The sequence below is a fragment of the Oculina patagonica genome, chromosome 6 (genome assembly GCF_052425735.1).
Source record: "Oculina patagonica isolate OP01 chromosome 6, crgOcupat, whole genome shotgun sequence".
NCBI classification, from domain to species: Eukaryota; Metazoa; Cnidaria; class Anthozoa; order Scleractinia; family Oculinidae; genus Oculina; species Oculina patagonica.
In genome coordinates this window covers 12,029,136-12,045,942 of record NC_135763.1, presented here as the reverse complement: position 1 = coordinate 12,045,942, position 16,807 = coordinate 12,029,136, and the positions used below count along the sequence as shown (strand labels likewise).

Sequence of the window (16,807 nt, the reverse complement as noted above, 5' to 3'; positions counted from 1 at the left end):
AAATGGAGACTGTTTGAACAATTTCCTTTCACTGCTGTTTAACAAATCCATTCTGTTTTGCCATGGATTTGTTCAGTTATAGATCACAGTCAGATGACATCAAAATGTGAAAAGAACAAAGCAGCTAGCAGCTTTAGATAGTTTTTGCAAGTCAGTAAGCTCGTTTAGCTCAGTTAAATGTCTCTAAAGGTGAATGATTTGTGGCAGCTTGTGTCTCATTAAGAGTGTAATAATTTTTAGCCCTGAGTTTTAAAAAACTTTGCCAACAAGACTGACTTGGATTGTAAACTCTGATCACGTGTACATGGCACACCACGCAGTGATGCCTCCTGTACATCTGTACTCTAACAGATGACAGGCATTCAGGGCTGTGCTCTAAGGGTGCCCGGGTGCCTCAGGCGACTAACTTTTGTCTTTGGGCGACCAGATAATCTTATTTCTTTCATTATAAGCTTTATGCTGGGCACCTAGGATCTCATAGTAATTAGTAATCTCTTGTAATTTTTCTTAGAGCACAACCTTGGGCATTAACCAATCACAATGGGTGCCGTACCTGTCGTGTTGTATAAACTATTGTAAAATTCATTAATTATTCATGAGGGTGTAAACCAATCCCAGCACAGTATTCAGATCACATGTACACAACTGTAAACCCCAATACAAATCAAACAATAGAATTAACTTTTGATACAAACTCCTGCTCAGCTAATTAGTATTCATTAACTTTTGATACAGATCTCTACTGATTCGCATAACAATACTTTGCATTCTTTTTATTGTTTTCATTTGACAAGTATTTACCATTTACAATTATTGTGTGGTTCCAGAAAATATCCATACCCCCACCACGGAGGGAATTGGAAATTCCAGAGGGGTGGGGGGGGGGGTCAAGGGCCCAGGAAATTCCGAAGAGGAGGGGGGTTGCCAGTGAAATTACGTTTCCAGACAGTCAAGTTTGATGCAGTGCAAACTAGTTTCAAAAATCGTTTCTTACCTACATTACAAATGTTTTACATAGCAAAAATAGCACCCTGGGTTCTTGATTCACAATCGCTTTACATTTAAAACGGGTTTTCTTTCTCCTGAAAGCACACTGAAAGCAAATAATTTCACTGAAATCCTCCATGTTCGTTCGTGGATGCGGCCGCCATTACTTGTTACCAGTCCCCCGAAACTTGTCACGTGGTTTGACCGAAATGCACTGGTGTCAAGTATTGCTTGTTTCACGTTCAATGGAAGGAAAATCGTCCTTGTTTGTGAAAAGTTTCACGTTTATTAACGATGAAAATAGTGTAATGATATCAGAAACTCGAGATTAACTTGTTCTTGTTATTTCTGGCTATTTGTTTGTAATTTTCCTGTTAAATTTTGCTTTCTCAGCGAGCATTAGCGATTTTCCGATCACGTCTACGGCGAATGTTTATATCAACACTTTTCAAATCCGTGTTCTGATACATTTAGCGGTTTTCTAAAGCGATTGGAATGACAAGGGATGGAAGGTTATACAACAAGGTAATTTGGCAAGTGACTACCAGATATTTTGTCTGTTTGCTTTTGAGGAAATTTCTGTATTTTGTCTTCAACAGTACACGTATGTATCGTTTTAACATATCTTCCGATCGATCAGTTACACACTATAACTGTTTACAGGAGAGGTGGCCTAACATTTAGAGCATTGTACAATTTATATTTTTTTCCAGTGGGGCTGGGAGGTACGCAATATACTTGTGGAAATTCTGGAGGGGTGGGGGGGGTTTATTTTTCTTAACAAAAACGGAAATTCCAGAGAGGTGGGGGGTCTTACGTGAAATTCCCTCCGTGGTGGGGGTATGGATATTTTCTGGAACCACACATTTACCATTTACAATGGCTCGCCTATTGGCTCGCCATTGTAACCGCCCATACAGATCTCCCGCTCATATTTTATCTACTACTTATTTATTATTATTAAATCACGTACAAGTCATGTACTGATACAATGTAACTATGTCAGACTGTCATCAAATTTCAGTGATGAGTTGTACAAGTTGATTTACTATTAACTTACTAGTTCCTGTTGCTTCTCCTCTTCTGTTTTTTCCTCTGTTTCCTCGTCTGATGACTGTGCCCTCTTTCGTGGTGGAGAGACCTGCCTGGAATGCCGAGTTTTGGAACTAGAGCCTTTGCTGGGGCTATCATGGTCACTTTCTTCTTCTCCTGATTGATCACCACCTTTCTCATTGTCACTTTCCTTTATACAACAATAAAACATGTAGTTCATGTAGTTTAACTACATGTAGTTTTAAATGCCACTATGATCAAATTTTCGATTTCAATTTTTTTAAAATTTCGGGTACAAAAAGACTTTCTTACCCACCTTGCCAATTTTCAATCCATTACGAACATCAGAAGTCGTTTTATTTTAACGTTTATTTCCGATAATCTATGGCCGCCATTAAACAACCTTGTTCCAAGGCTTGGTTGCGAATAAGGAGAAAATGACGTCAAAGGCTCCAAAATACCTCACGGGTTAAAATTAGAATAACAACATGTATTGAAAATCACGCGAAAAGAAACAAAACCTTTGGACTTGTTTTTCGTGCAATTTTCTTTGCTGGTTGTTATTCTAATTTCAACCCGTGAGGTATTTATGGGCTTTGACGTCATTTTCTCCCCATTCGCAACCAAGCTTTGGAACAAGGTTGATTAATGGCGGCCATGAATTCTATGGAATAAATGTTATAATAATTCTGATGTTCGTAATAGATTAAAATTTGGCATGGTGAGTAAGAAAGTCTAACTGTTCACGAAAATGTAAAAAAGTAACAATCAAAAATTTGATCATAGTAGCATCTGATGTTCGTAATAGATTGAAATTTGGCATGGTGAGTAAGAAAGTCTAACTGTTCACGAAAATGTAAAAAAGTGACAATCAAAAATTTGATCATAGTAGCACTTTAACTACAGTACATGTACACTGAGTGAAAAATGAGAAAAACCACTATACACAGCATTGACAGATTTATCCTAAAACAAACCAAAAACAGAACAGTCTCTTTACATTAACTTTAAGAACATTACATCTGCATCAGTTTTTCCTCACACGTATCAAGATTCACTGAAGAGTTTTTTCTTAATTATCTGAAGTCCTGTCTTTTGGTTCATGAAAGAAAACTGGTCTAAACAATAATATTGAATCAAACTGCAAACATCACTAGACTAATGCATCAAAAACGTGGGAACCATGGACACAGCCAGCTACAATGCAAACTGTGAACTTGCAACATAAAAATAATAAACAGAACTTGAAAACAACACAGTTAACATGGAAATAAATATTTGATTCCCAAGGATATTTATTTTGGTTTAAATTTATGCACTTTAGTGTGAAGTACATATAGGTGGCATAGTATTTCATTTCATACCATGCCATAGAAAATACAGCCAATCAGAATTCAGGAAAGCTGTTGTATATTCAAGACGGTATTCAACTAAACCTTCCCATTGTGCGCTGCAATCTTATTCTCGATGAAATTTAATCAGCCTATTTTCTATGGCATGTGGTATTAAATAATTACACAACACTTTCTCTTTCAAGATTCTCTTGGTATACTATGAAATATCCCACTTGTGACTTGTATTTTCTCGGTCTACACACACATGGGATATTCCATAGTATACCACTAGAAAGCGTTGCATACAATGTATATAGTATTATGTAGGTGGCGAAACCACCCGCTACTGGCACATTTTCACTGGGCTGATACTGAAGTTTTGAATACAAGATTTTCAACACAATAAAAGTTAACAAACTTGTACCTCATCAGAATCATTGCTCTTTGGAGATCGCACAGGAGAGTCAACTTTGCCATGATCATAACCAGCTATACTGGATGAGCCAGATGCCGACAAATTCAGGTTTGATTTCTTTGGATCCTCTTCTTCTTCTGGATCCTGTTTCTTCTGCTTTTTCTTTTCCAATTTTTCAAGGCCTTCTCTTATCCACATGGGTAGAGCTTTTTTCTTAACATCTACAGAAAGATTAAAAACAAAAGCTGAGTAATTAGGGCTTGAGAAACCAAGTATCAATTTAAAAAAAACCCAGCGAACAAAAGTCATGTTTTTGCTTTGAACACTTGTCTGGCTCTACAAGTTTAGTAATTACTTCAATTCACATACATGTACAGTTGTAACTTCAATCTCTTGGTTAATGTTCTATTATTATCAAAACATGCTATAAAGGAAGAGATAGCAATGCACACAGTGTTTACTTTGCTTGACAATTACATAATGTATTTGAAATTTCCAATTTTTGCCTAATACACATGTACATGTATTTTAGGGCTTGAGTACCAAACAATGACTTTTTGTGTCTTTAGAATCAAACCAAGTAACACCCAAATAACTTACCACTAAGTCCACTTAAATCAGTCATAGACTCAACCGGAGGATGGCTTTTAGGTTTAGCATGTTCGTGTGCAAACCTTGGTTGATGCCGTTCCATTTCATAAGGATGCTGATGATAATAGTGACTATCAAACTGAGGTTGGTAATCGTAAACCTGAGCACCTGGAACAAGGGGGCCTTGATGGCCGTAATCAAGACTCTGCCCGTGCCCATAGTCAATGGGCTGGACTGCTACATGGCTGAACTGCTGGGGAGGTGGCCTATTGAGGCCATGGTTATGATCAAAAGTCTGCATTGCAGGTAGGGCAGGTGCAGGTGCAGCGGCAGGTTGGTGGTTGTAATCTTGGGTGATGGTAGGCAACCTTTCTTCTTGCTGCTCAAAATCACTTCTGTTATTTTCTCTTTCAATCTCAGCTCCATTGCTTTCTACAGCTTCGTCATCCATAGCTACCGTTTCAATATTATCAGCCATTTGGTTGCTTTCTGCCTGATGAGCATCTGGCCATCCTGGGGGTGGTGGCTCTGACTCCTCCTCAGGAGGGAGGGGTGGTGCTTCAGCTTCTTGATGGAACTGCTGATTGTCAACAGTGACTGGTGGTTGCTGCTGAACTGGTTGATAAGCGCCGTATCCAGGTTGTTGATGCATCTGATGGTGGTCCACCTGTGGCTGCTGCTGGTAGTACTGTGCCATCTGCTCCTGTGCCATTCGCTGCTGAGCCCATAATGCCGCCTTGGCTGCCCAGTCTTGACTTGCATCTGAAAGTTAAAAAGACATTTGCCGTGTTATCTCATGGTAATAATATTATGCATGACTTAGAATTTAGAGGAGTAGATACATGTGTAACATACCCACAATTCCATGATCAGCTACGGATCATACAATGTACTGTATGAAATGATGAGCAAAGGAAAATGGATGAAGAAAACTTTGTTCAATTTGTTCAAAAACAATATAAACTTGACACTTGCAAGCCAAAATTACTTTTGTTATGGTAAAAAAAGGTACTGTGTACATGTAGGTAGGTACATTACATGCACCAGTTAAACATCATGCAGTCCCCATTGAAGCACAAATTAATTAATGTTTGATCAATCAAATTTAATTAGAGCGGTTTTCAATTGAGTTTCGTAAAACCAAAACCAAAGTAATCACTCTGGCCAATCACAAAAGGCACACAATCCAGACACCCAATAAGAAAACCCTTAACAAAAACATGTCGCTGCTGGACACACAGGAAAATGTGTGTGAGCAAGTCTCAATCAAGGTTTTTACTCTTACAATGTACTTCTGGTTGGTTGAGAGAGTGGTGCAAGTTGAACCCACTGACGGCTGGAGATTTTTGACAAAAGTGTATTTTTTGGACAGTTTTGACATTTTCTGGTCAAATATGAGGTAAATCTGCTCCAAGCTACACAACAGCATTTGCAACAGGAAAGTATGCCTGGCTTAGTGAACCAATCACTAAGCATCTTAATGCAAAACCAAAACAAATGTGACTTAAATGTTGCACTTTTGACACTCAAGTCAAAAGTGTTTTATTTTTACAAATTCTTCAAGATTTTAAGTTATGATCTACTGTAGGTTGGCAGAATCACCAAGAAGTAACAACAAACCATGAAAACAACTTCCCTATAAGTCACCCCACCCAAGCTACATGTAAGTCAATTTCAATTAAATGACCTTATTACTTTCAGAGTTCAAGAAAGACAAGTGCAAACTTTCTTGTTACACTTGAAGTAACTGCAGAATACCTTCAAAACATGTGTATTGATCACCATTTTACAAGTTTTCAGTTTGAAATAAGTAGGCTTTAATAAGAATTATGCACATGTTCACAATCGAATACCAACAGAAAGTTTGGTGTTCTTTATTGCTTGCTGTTTTGACACGGATAGCTGTGTGTTAGCTGTTCATTAGCCCTGAGAACGGGATGGAATGCCATTCAAGCTGTATGTGCTATCTGTGCAAAAAATATCAGCCTTTCGAGCCATTTGGGCTATCACGGTATCGGTGCTGAACAGCTTGTCTACCATGCGTTCAGTCGAACACAGGGATACCATAAGGAAGGTGACCAACTTTCAGTAAAATGTGCTTAAACAGGTAGAGAGTGCAAAAGCCTTGTAAACAAATAAGTTTCTGATGAAACCACTGACCATCAATTTTATGATCAGTCACTGTTGTAGTCTGATGCATGATTGAAAACATCTGTCACAGCTATCAACACTGAGTAATACAGTCATGTTCATGTAAAATTTGAAAAAGCCACACAGCTAACAGCTTTACCCTTAATATTGAGAGTGTTTCAGTTCTTCCATTATCAAAGTTTCTTTGTCACAGTGCATGTAGGTGTAAACAGCTTTAGAAACTCTTGCAAACTTAAGAAAGGGAATCAATGACTTTACTCCTCAACGGGCACCCACACGGCAAACACATAAAACAGTATTATAGATATTTTATTATTTTAAAATGATGTTTAAACCATGGTTAAATAAAGTGTCAATGTCAATGTCAATGCATGGAGTGTCACACAATTCCATCCAGTCAAATATACCTGCTCTGTAATAGCTCAAAAATCCTGTTTCACACTGATTAGTATGAATACCACCCCAAAACATGATTAACCCTAGATATGCCGTGGGCCGATTTAATTGGCCCATTGATAAACACCTAGATTCGCCGCGGCCGATCTAATCGGCCCATTATTGTAATGAGCAATTTGATCAGTTACTAAGTCACAGGAAACACATTGGGCCAATAGGAATTGCTGTACTATCGATCGTTAGTTAACTTCTACAACCTTTCATAATTAAAATCGTGAAGCCAACAGTAACCTGAGTTTTGAGCGTCCACATTTGAAAAGAACAAGATAAGATGGCAGCCATTTTGTTATGTTTTTCTCCCAAAATGTTAGGCATCCTCAGAACAAAAACGAGAGAAGGAAAATCGTGAAAATGGGATCTTCAGGACCTCAACATTGATCGATAACTGATGAATTTTCTTCGGCATGTTGGTACAGGACAGAATCTACTTTCGATCGTACTGCGTTGTGGAGAGACTTCGCTTGCCAGTGCATCGCAAGTGTGGCAAAAATGTTAGATTTACCAATATATATTTTGGTTCCCGTCGCTTTTTTGGATTATGTAAAGAGTTAAACCCTTGCTTTATAAGAGTATATTGTCACTTTGGATGGCTTGGACGAAAACATGAAGGTAGAAATAAACTTTTATTTTAACACATGTTTTTAGTGTGGTATAAATGTGAGAACGTGATTTGCTCTGGCACTTGCAGACCACCTCCTTCAAAAAGCTGGCACGTTTAGGGTTAACCAGAAGCAGCAGTTTACAAGACATATATGTAACAAAGCTACACCATATATGTACCTTCAGTCAGCTACAAAATGTATGTGCATATTTACACTTACACGTAAGGACTATGCTGAAAATTGTTTTTCAGGTATTCTGCAGTACCTTAAAGTTGATTTCCAGTCCGTACTGCGCAGACTCAGGGTTTGTTTTCATTTTTGTTTTGAATTTGTTGAAACGTTACACTTCGGTGATAGCGTACATGAAGTTTTTTAGTTCGCCATTATGGATCGTTTCGTTCAAGAATTCACGATGAGCTAAAACATCCGTTTGAAATACCGCAAAGCTTCTTTTACTCGTTATTATTGTTTTGCAAGGATATCTGGCATTAATAATGAAGAAAAAGGTAAGTTTTGTCCCAGAATTTTTATTTTTGCTAGTAAACATTCTTCTGTTTGTGAGACTCACAAACATTGTAGGCGGAGATTGCGCAGTACGGACTGGAAATCATCTTTAAGCCCCCAACTACAGCAAATAATCCCAACACGTACCTGCAGGCTGTGTTTGATACTGGTAGTTGTAAGACATTTGCCACCATTGCTGGTTATTTGCCGATGGCTGCTGGTGTCCGCCTGCCCACATCTTCAAAGCTAGAAGGGCCTAGCTAGTTATGGAAGCATTCAAAATCATGTCTGGTGTTGACAACCCCCAACAACTCTCCACACAATAAACAAGCTTTACAGTTATATTTAATGTAGTTCATAACATTCAGAGATGACAAATCGTACAAAATCGACAAAATAAGCATATAAATCAGAACTAAAATTGCACAATTTCATGTGTGATCACTTGATAAGCAAAGAGCCAGTCCAAAATCAAGAGCTATTGAAGGCTGCTAAACCAACCTACAGCTATACAAATCAATTAAAGTAATAGTTAACATCGATGAATGCAGGTGAAAAAATATTTTTTTCCGCGAAACAGTCGCCAGTTGCCGCCAAAACCTTGAGCCATTTCACCAAAGTAAGCACCGCGAAAACCCCTTTTGTTATAGTTCTAGATCACGTAAAACATATCTTTTCAGGTAAATACAGTCATAAAGCCGTCTTAAAGCTTTCATATTAGCTTAAATGTATTGTAAATAACAGTCTAAAAGCGAGCAAGCTAGTCCACAGTTCATCGAAGTTCAACACCTCGATTCATCTCCACTCTCTGAAGACTCGGCGCTTCCAGATTCCTTAACAGAGCAATCGTTCCTACCTGTGTGTTCACTGATCCAACAAAAAATAAGTCCTTCACCTTTTCCTTGACGAGAATAGCCGGTGAAAGTCACCTGGATGCTATAAAAGGGTTGAGAGTACAGAGTATTTTACATCACAACAACTACACGCCATGCAAGCTTCAGGTGAAATGGATCTCCAAGAGGGGGGCTCAATTCATTGGGTAAGATTGGAGTGAGGCATTATGGACAGGACTGACACAGGATACCCAGGCTCGGGCCATTAACAGGAGAGTCAATAGCAAATTATAAGGATTTGTATTGAATTTTGTCGCTAATGGAGGATGCAATCAAACTAAAACAGCCATTAGCCTGTTAACAATTTTGCTACTCCATTGGTTGTTTCTTGAGAAAAAATGGCTTATTTATTTGTAAAGCCTAACTGATTATCGAAAAATTCACTAAAAATTAAAGAGGAAACATTCACGTGGAAACTTTTGTACACTCGCTCCATCAATCCCTAATTAAAGGCCGCTTGTTTTGATTCTAAATAAAGAAACGAAATTTTTTAGTTATATGATTGCAAAGAGTGAGGGAAAATGGCTGTAAAACGATTGTTCTGCTTTCAAAGTGCTCGCTTTTTATAGCTCTAGCGTTTTTCTCGCTTTACGCGTGCATCGCACTTGTGAGTGCCACTTGCGCTCAGGTCCGCTTACCGTGCCACGTGTACATCACACTCGTGATAGATGAGTAAAGAAGCGTGGCTTAACGCTCGTGTGATCCTTCTTTACCTTTTCTTTAGAACCAAAAGAAACGACTTTATTTCGATTAAAGGCCGGTGCTACCCAATATCAGTCACCGAATTTCGCATGAAGAACAGAAACACGCGAGGACTTTTCTGCCGCGCGTGTAGCACGTGACCTTACTAAATGATGACGCGACGGATAGATATTTTGGTCTCGTGCCTGAGGCTACGAGGCCCTATGAACAAAATAACGAACGTAAATGGCCTTATTTTGCGAAAATAGTATCCTAAGATGCTACTTTCGTTTGGATTGCTTCGAACTGACTTGACTTTGAGTCCAGAAAGTTCTCAAATGTTCGAAATAGAGACCAGGAGTCTACAAAGAGTTTCAAGGGAATCATCAACTATGGAAAACACTCTAAGGTTAGTGACAATTTTTTTTAGCCGGGTTTTCGATCGAATTCGCAGTTTATATTCTTGGGGCCAGTTATTTAAGCGAAGTCTAATTTAGACAAGGCTTAAATCGGTGAACCTCCAGTTCTATTTCCGCATAGCGTTTCTCTAGTCTGCCTTTTATGCCTTATTGACACTGCTAACTGAAGACTAACAGTGTTTCAGACTAATTGAAATCGCCTGGAACGCAGTTTTGTTGGACACCGGTTAAATTTATAATAATCGTCCCTTAAAAAGTTTCGTACCCTACCACTGCAGCAAAAGAAACTAAAGTTGGTTGATGGCCAAAGACGAAAACTTTATTCTTGATCTTAAAGTTAAGCAGAAACCCCTTGGTGAAAGTGTTTTGAGTTCCTTAAAAAAATATTTCTTTAGTTCAACTTAATACCAAACAATAGCAATGCACTATTGCTCGAGAGTATTTATATAGAGGGAACTGGGTTTTCAGTTGTTGCAACTAAAAATATGAAAGTTATCTCCCAGAGTGAAATCTTCTGCCCAGTCACCAATGTGATGCGTTTCTTTTTGATAATGGCAATTCAAGTAAAACTATTAAGCATTAAATTCTTGTGAACTTTTTAGTAAGATTTTCTTTCAATTCTTGGGTGAAATTCCGCGTGGAACCTTTTAAAATGAAAATGAAAACCATTGAGCAGTAGTTTTATGTGGCACTGTTACTATGTTAGTGTTTCTGAGCTTTACATTCTGTGGAAGAAACCCTATCGTGTGACCATTCACATGAAAGCTGCTGAGCAGCATTTTCATGTGGTACCGTTCATTTTCCAAAGTTTGCAAAAGGAAATTACTGACATCTTTTTTCTTATTTTTCACTTGGGCGCTTTTGAGAGCAAAAGGGTCAAGGCACTGAACGCGTTTTCTGTGCAAGTTGCACAATTTACTTTGCTGATTGTCAGCTGACATAAGTCTAGCATTTTACTGAAAAGTAGTATTGAGTGGTGTGATCTTGAGTCAACTTTAAGGCGACTATGTCTGTATGTTTGCGGAGAGTCTGTTCACACCATTGTTAGAAGTATTGTGGGGTTTGATTTTGTGTCAACTTTAAGACAACCGTGTTTGCTAAACGTCTAAGAGTCTATTCTTTTCATTGTTAGCTAGCTTTTTGTTACAAAAAATGCAGTTTTTAGAATTAATAATCAAGTTTTGATCTGATCTGTGTGAATTTCTAGACGTTTTTCCTTGAAATTATTTTGTTCCGTGAAGTTCAGTCGCTTCATAACTAATTAAAAAAATCAGATTTGGCGTCTATTGTATTAAATGCCATTACATACATTATCCAAAAACATTATGATTGTTTATTTTTACTCAAATTGAATCGAGTGATGGGATTTTAGAAACCGCCGCGCTTATCGAATTTGGTATTTCGTCTGGAGTTATTTTGTTGTTGAATAAAGCTAACGCAATTGATCTTTTGGACAGATGAACATTGAACTGCAAAAAGGTTTGGGTAAACAAAAGCTTCTACACATGATCGTTAGCTGAATACGTTTTCTTCGAAGAAAATTTTTAACAAGAAATAAATTTTCTGAATAAACCTGCGCTACGCGGGCTCAGTTCCGAAAGTTAGGATTATTTAACAACTGCAAAACTCTAAGTTCTGTCGTTTCTGTGTACCGTTTTAGAAACGTACTTTTTGCAGTTCTTTATGACGAAGGCGCAAAGCGTCCTCCCGCATTTTTTTTTTCAGTTGATTTTTGCCAAGAACAAAACCTCGATTTTATTATTCCAGCAAATTCCGAAAATGGGAGACGATTTCGCGTTCACCGAACAGATACGACAAAAAAAAATTCAGATTTTTCTCTCAATATTTTGTTGTGTGTAACTTTATAAGAACATGCGCATCTTGCATTTTAATGAATGCGCAAGGCGGCCTTTTTCGAAAATGTTTAGTTGATTATCGCCGAAAAAAAGAAAACTCAAATGCATCATTTGAGCGAATTCGAAAAATTGAAGACGAGTTCGCCTTCAACGAACAGATACGAGCGAAGCTTTTCAGGTGTAGGGCTCTAAAATTTTAAACAAAGCGCACCCTGATTTGCCACTAAGCTCTCACACTTCTCAGCTTCTTAACGCATGGCTTAGTCAAAATTTATGTCTTTTTGGGCTTGATGTGCAACTATATTTCGATTTAATCGACTGGAAAAGGCGGTTTGTTGATAGCGACATTCGAAAAGAGTGTCCACGTTCAGTTCGCGCTTTCTGACTTTCAACCATTTTCCGCAGTCAGCGCTTGAACAAAATGAAGGGTTTCTGAATTAAAAAATTGCAAGTAGCTTTCTATCGAGGTTTGCTGGCCGGGACAAAGTTTTACTTCCCCTCTTTTTAATCAATTTGAGGCGGAAAGCGGTACAAATTACTTTAACAACGTTTTTAATGACCACGAAATAAATAAAAATAAACTACTTCGAAAAACATGCTGATGTTTCCTGGAGCATTTTGCTAGCTACAAATTCCTGGGGGAACAGAATAAAGCCTGACTGAAAAATCAATTTCTGATCCTATAAAATTGCGACTTTCCGAGGTTATACGTCTTAAATAAACCCGCTCAAAATGTTTTCGAGTGTATCATATTTAATTATTATATGTACGCTGTTATGACGGAGGAATTTCAATTTTATCCTGTGGACGGGGACTAAAGGCGTCAGAGTTTCAAGCAAATGTGTAATCCGGTATAATTCTGATTTGATCTGGCATCGACTTTGTCTTCTTTGCGAGCACGAGTATTGACAAAAGTTAGCTTTGCGAGCAACGAGCACTTTTCAAAAAGCTACCTCCACTAAAAACTGAGCATGTGAGCACTTGTAAAAATATGCGAGCACGAGCAAACGAGCACCCACTATAATTTTGCGAGGATTCCGAGCAGAAGCCTAATTTTGCGAGCACTGCAAAATTTTGATAGACAATTCATTACCCCTTATTAGGCCAGGTATCATTTTAAACTTTTTAGAAGAATTAAATAAAAATCTTTGAAAAATATAAACCTTTCAATAGTTTTCAGCTCCAGTGCAGCCTTTTCTTATCGCGAAACAAATTGAGAGTGCATAATTTCTTTCTGCAAACTTTGACTTTTAGATAGTTGAAAAATTTCGCATTTCCTCTAATCCAGTGTACGAGTGAGTTTAGCGAATTTCTCTTTGCGTCCAGCAGTTTCCTATTTCCTATACTGCGGAAAAGGGAATATTTTCACGTGCTAACAAACTGGCTGAAATTCCGTGGAAATTAGACTTGATTGAAATCGTTATTATCTCTTATATAGGAAACGTTAAAACACTGAATTTGAAACATTTTTGTCTGCTACACAGAGAGTTTATGCAGTTCGCGTCTTGAAGGTGATTTCTCCCGTTTCAGAATTCATCATGGACATAAAATCCTATAAAGTTCTTAAACACGTTTTCCAGTTCAAAGAAAAAAAAATATCTCGAACATTTGAGTACGAACCTGTTACAATTTTGTATCAGCTGATGAATCACAAAAATTCCCACCCTCCAGTTACCGCATTAAGTGAACTAAAACTGAGCGAGAAGCTTTCAATCGAAGTTTAGTGACCTGTTGTCAGCGTTGATTTTCAACCTTTTTGATCAATTTGAGGCGGAAAGCGGTACAAGTTAATTATATTAACAACTTTTTTTTACTAGAATGATTTATCGGATCTAAGTTGTAAAACACTAAATTTTCGGTGGCCTCTGTCCACCTTCATCAGAGTAACAGACAAAGTGAAATTATTTTAACAGCGTTTATTAATAACCACGTAGGAAATCAAAATCAACAACTTTGAAAAGTATTCTGATGTTTCCTTAGTGAAACATTCGCTAGCTATAGCAAATTCCTGGCCGTGCATGGGGTAAAGTACAGACTGAAAAATCAATTTCTGATCCCGAAAATTATGATTGCACTTTTCTCGAGGTTACAGGTCTTTAATAAACCCGTTCAAAGTGTTTTCGATTGAGTCATATATAACTATTATATGTTGACTGTTCTGACGAAGGAGTTTCAAAATTTTCTCTTATGGACAGGAATAAGGCGATAGAGTTTCATGCAAGCAAATGTCGAAAATGTGATAATCCGGTATAATTCTGATTTGATCTAGCATCACCTTTGTGGCATTAAAAGTGGAATAGCATCATAGCCGCATGTCCTTCTGTGTTGCGCGATCAAGCCAAACTACTCCGAGTGAGTTCAAGGCACGCAAATACGTTGGTATAAAACTGCAACAGTACAAGCCACGTTTTGTAAAACGAACCATTTTTTGTGAGATCCGCTCATTTGAAACTCATCGTTACATTTGGCTTGGACTCAACAGTTGTCTCCCTGGTTTTCAATTCTGGTCCACTTTTTCTTTTAATCACAAAAAAACTAGCTACACAGAGCGCGTGATATTTTCCGAAACTTGATTGTCGCCAATTTCCCCATTTCATCCAGTCTAAGACTATATGTTCCTCGAAAATGTTGGTTAAAATGTAAAATATAAAAGCGTTTTCAAAGGCCTGCGCGTTTTGTTGTAAAATGTGTTTTTTTTTTTGTTTAGTTAGTTTTACAAACAACCTGAATTCGATTTTTGTCATTTCGGGAATCATTAGAGAAAGAGTCTGTAGAATTCATAACAATTTCAACAAAAAAGCAAAAAATCGGCGAAAGGGAAAGCAGAATTTTTAAGGTTCTTGTTTTTGAAGGTTCTTCTATTTGTTAAAGCGGCCCTATTGCAGCCAAATCTATTTGAGGCTATCAGTTGGATTATACTTTTTATACTTTTTACTGACTTGGCCTCCAGCTATAATATGTGTTAAAACATGCGTGTTAATTTTTTTTGCTCAAGAGCCCTGAAAAAAGTACTCGTGTACGAGTGAGTTTAGCGGATGTTCCTGTAAAGCAACAAACTGGCTAAAATTCGGAAATTCAGCTTGACTGAAATCGTTATCTTCACACGTTTTTAGGTAACGTTAAAACGCTGACGAAACATTTTTTTCAGTTCGTGTTTCACGATTCAGTTCACGTTTGCAAGAAAGTTTCTTGTTCTGGAATTTATATTGAACATAATATCGTATAGGGGGTCCCTATAGTTCTTGAAATTGTTTCCATCTGTCCATAGGCCAGTTCAAAAGGGGGAAAAAATATCGCGAACATTTTTCCACAGACCAGTTACAATATTATACAAGTCATGTATCTGCCGATGAATCACTAAAATTTCCACTCCTGAACCGCAATATACCGCTCAAAGATTTTCAGTGTCAAACTAAACCTATACCTGTGTACCACGCTGTGATAATTAATTATAGGAATTCTTCTCGAAGTACAAGATAAGAAAAGACATCGTTGAAATTAAACTGATCTCGGTAGAGAACATTGGAACCAGACTCTGAACAATGCAAACCCAAATTCTATACCGACTATTCAGGCTGGTAAACATGCGATATAAATCCAACAGATAGGATACTGAGTCTTTAAGTTGTTGTTTTCACTTCTGTTTTTCGTGTTGCTTTCTCGAAGCCAGTATAAAGATTTTTCAGTGAATTGGCAACATGATTTAAGACCACTGGAAGTTTTGGCTTAACACTGAAGCGGCAGAGGCAAGTGTACTGAAAATATTCAAGGGAAAAATCTTTCTTTTCCTGGGGAGCAGGGATGGCGCAGTGGTGAGAGCGCTCATCTCCCATCAATGTGACCCGGTTTTGATTCCGGTCCGTTAGATATGTGGGTTGAATTTGTTGTTGGTTCTTGTCCTTGCTCTGAGGGTTTATCTCCGGGTTCTCCGGTTTTCCTCCTTCTTGAAAAACCAACATTTCCAAATTCCAATTCGTCTTGGAAAGAGGACATACATGAAAACCAGCCAGCGCTGATGTGACATCCTCTCAAAATATAGCTTTTTTTGGAAATGTTATTCCCCAGTTTTTTTTTTTCAAAAAGCATTGATGACTTTTGTACTTTGGCTTTGAAAAACGTTAGTTTAGTGAGAATCCTCTGTAGGATTTAATCGTGTTTTACACTGTTTTGAACGTAACGGCCGAAGCAAATACGAACAAAAAGGCAAGACTTGATTGAAAAGTGATTGGCAAAAGATCACCCGTCATGTGGTTCATAGCGTATTGAAGAATACAATAAAGCCAGGCTCAAATCAGTGAATTACTTAAGTAATATGCAATTTCGCGATTATTATGATTTAAAATTATGATCGTTAAAGGCAGAACAACAGTTTTTGGTGCAAAGCTGCAGCTCTCGGTTTTTGCGATTCCTAAAAAGTCAGGCTCGATTCCCTTGTCAATTAAGCAAACAAGGAAAACCAAAAGTGTTAAGAATTTTTTTCTCTGACTCTTATAGAATCACTTAGTCCTCTTGGTCGTGCCACATATAAGGTCTGTATTTTTCAAAGATTTTTATTTTCGTTTCTCTTGAAAAGGTTACAATGATACATGGCCTTATACAATACGTATTTAAAATTTGGTTCAAGTAAGCTGCGGATTTTTTTGCTTATGATCATGTGGCAACGCCGCATACTAAGGGAAAGCTATCACATGCAGACAGTACTTGACACTCGACTTTTAAGACTTTTAATTTGCCTTACTACTATAAGATTGAATGCGATGTTAAAAATGACTTTTTCAATATAATTATAGGAAAGGAATAAAACAAAGCCGGCTTTTAACTTTTTTCTACTTTATTCAACAATTAAAACTGCATTTTTTTCATCA

At 37.6% G+C, this 16,807-nt stretch overlaps 3 protein-coding genes across 4 annotated transcripts in view; 2 read left to right on the top strand and 1 right to left on the bottom strand.

The window, feature by feature from the left end:
* LOC144656294 (DNA polymerase theta-like) overlaps positions 1–531 on the top strand; it is a 26,018-nt gene extending 25,487 nt beyond the window's left edge. Inside the window, exon 13 of the mRNA XM_078516526.1 lies at positions 512–531. Within this exon, the coding sequence (XP_078372652.1) occupies positions 512–531 (20 nt within the window). The remainder of the gene's footprint in view (positions 1–511) is intronic.
* LOC144658885 (uncharacterized) overlaps positions 1–9,109 on the bottom strand; it is a 58,548-nt gene extending 49,439 nt beyond the window's left edge. The window contains exons 1-5 of one of the 2 annotated variants that reach the window (XM_078519377.1): positions 8,950–9,105; positions 8,241–8,353; positions 4,390–5,142; positions 3,799–4,010; positions 2,048–2,230 (exon numbers count right to left, since the gene is read on the bottom strand). In XM_078519377.1, coding sequence (XP_078375503.1) covers positions 2,048–2,230; positions 3,799–4,010; positions 4,390–5,142; positions 8,241–8,331 — 1,239 coding nt within the window. In that variant the 5' untranslated portion in view covers positions 8,332–8,353; positions 8,950–9,105. Of the gene's footprint in view, positions 1–2,047; positions 2,231–3,798; positions 4,011–4,389; positions 5,143–8,240 lie in introns of both variants that reach the window. The other variant, XM_078519376.1, reaches the window with a different exon arrangement.
* Positions 9,110–9,874: 765 nt separating this feature from the next.
* Positions 9,875–16,807, top strand: part of LOC144658898 (olfactomedin-like protein 2B) — a 31,866-nt gene continuing 24,933 nt past the window's right edge. Inside the window, exon 1 of the mRNA XM_078519399.1 lies at positions 9,875–10,076. The gene's annotated coding sequence lies outside the window, so the exon portion shown is untranslated. The remainder of the gene's footprint in view (positions 10,077–16,807) is intronic.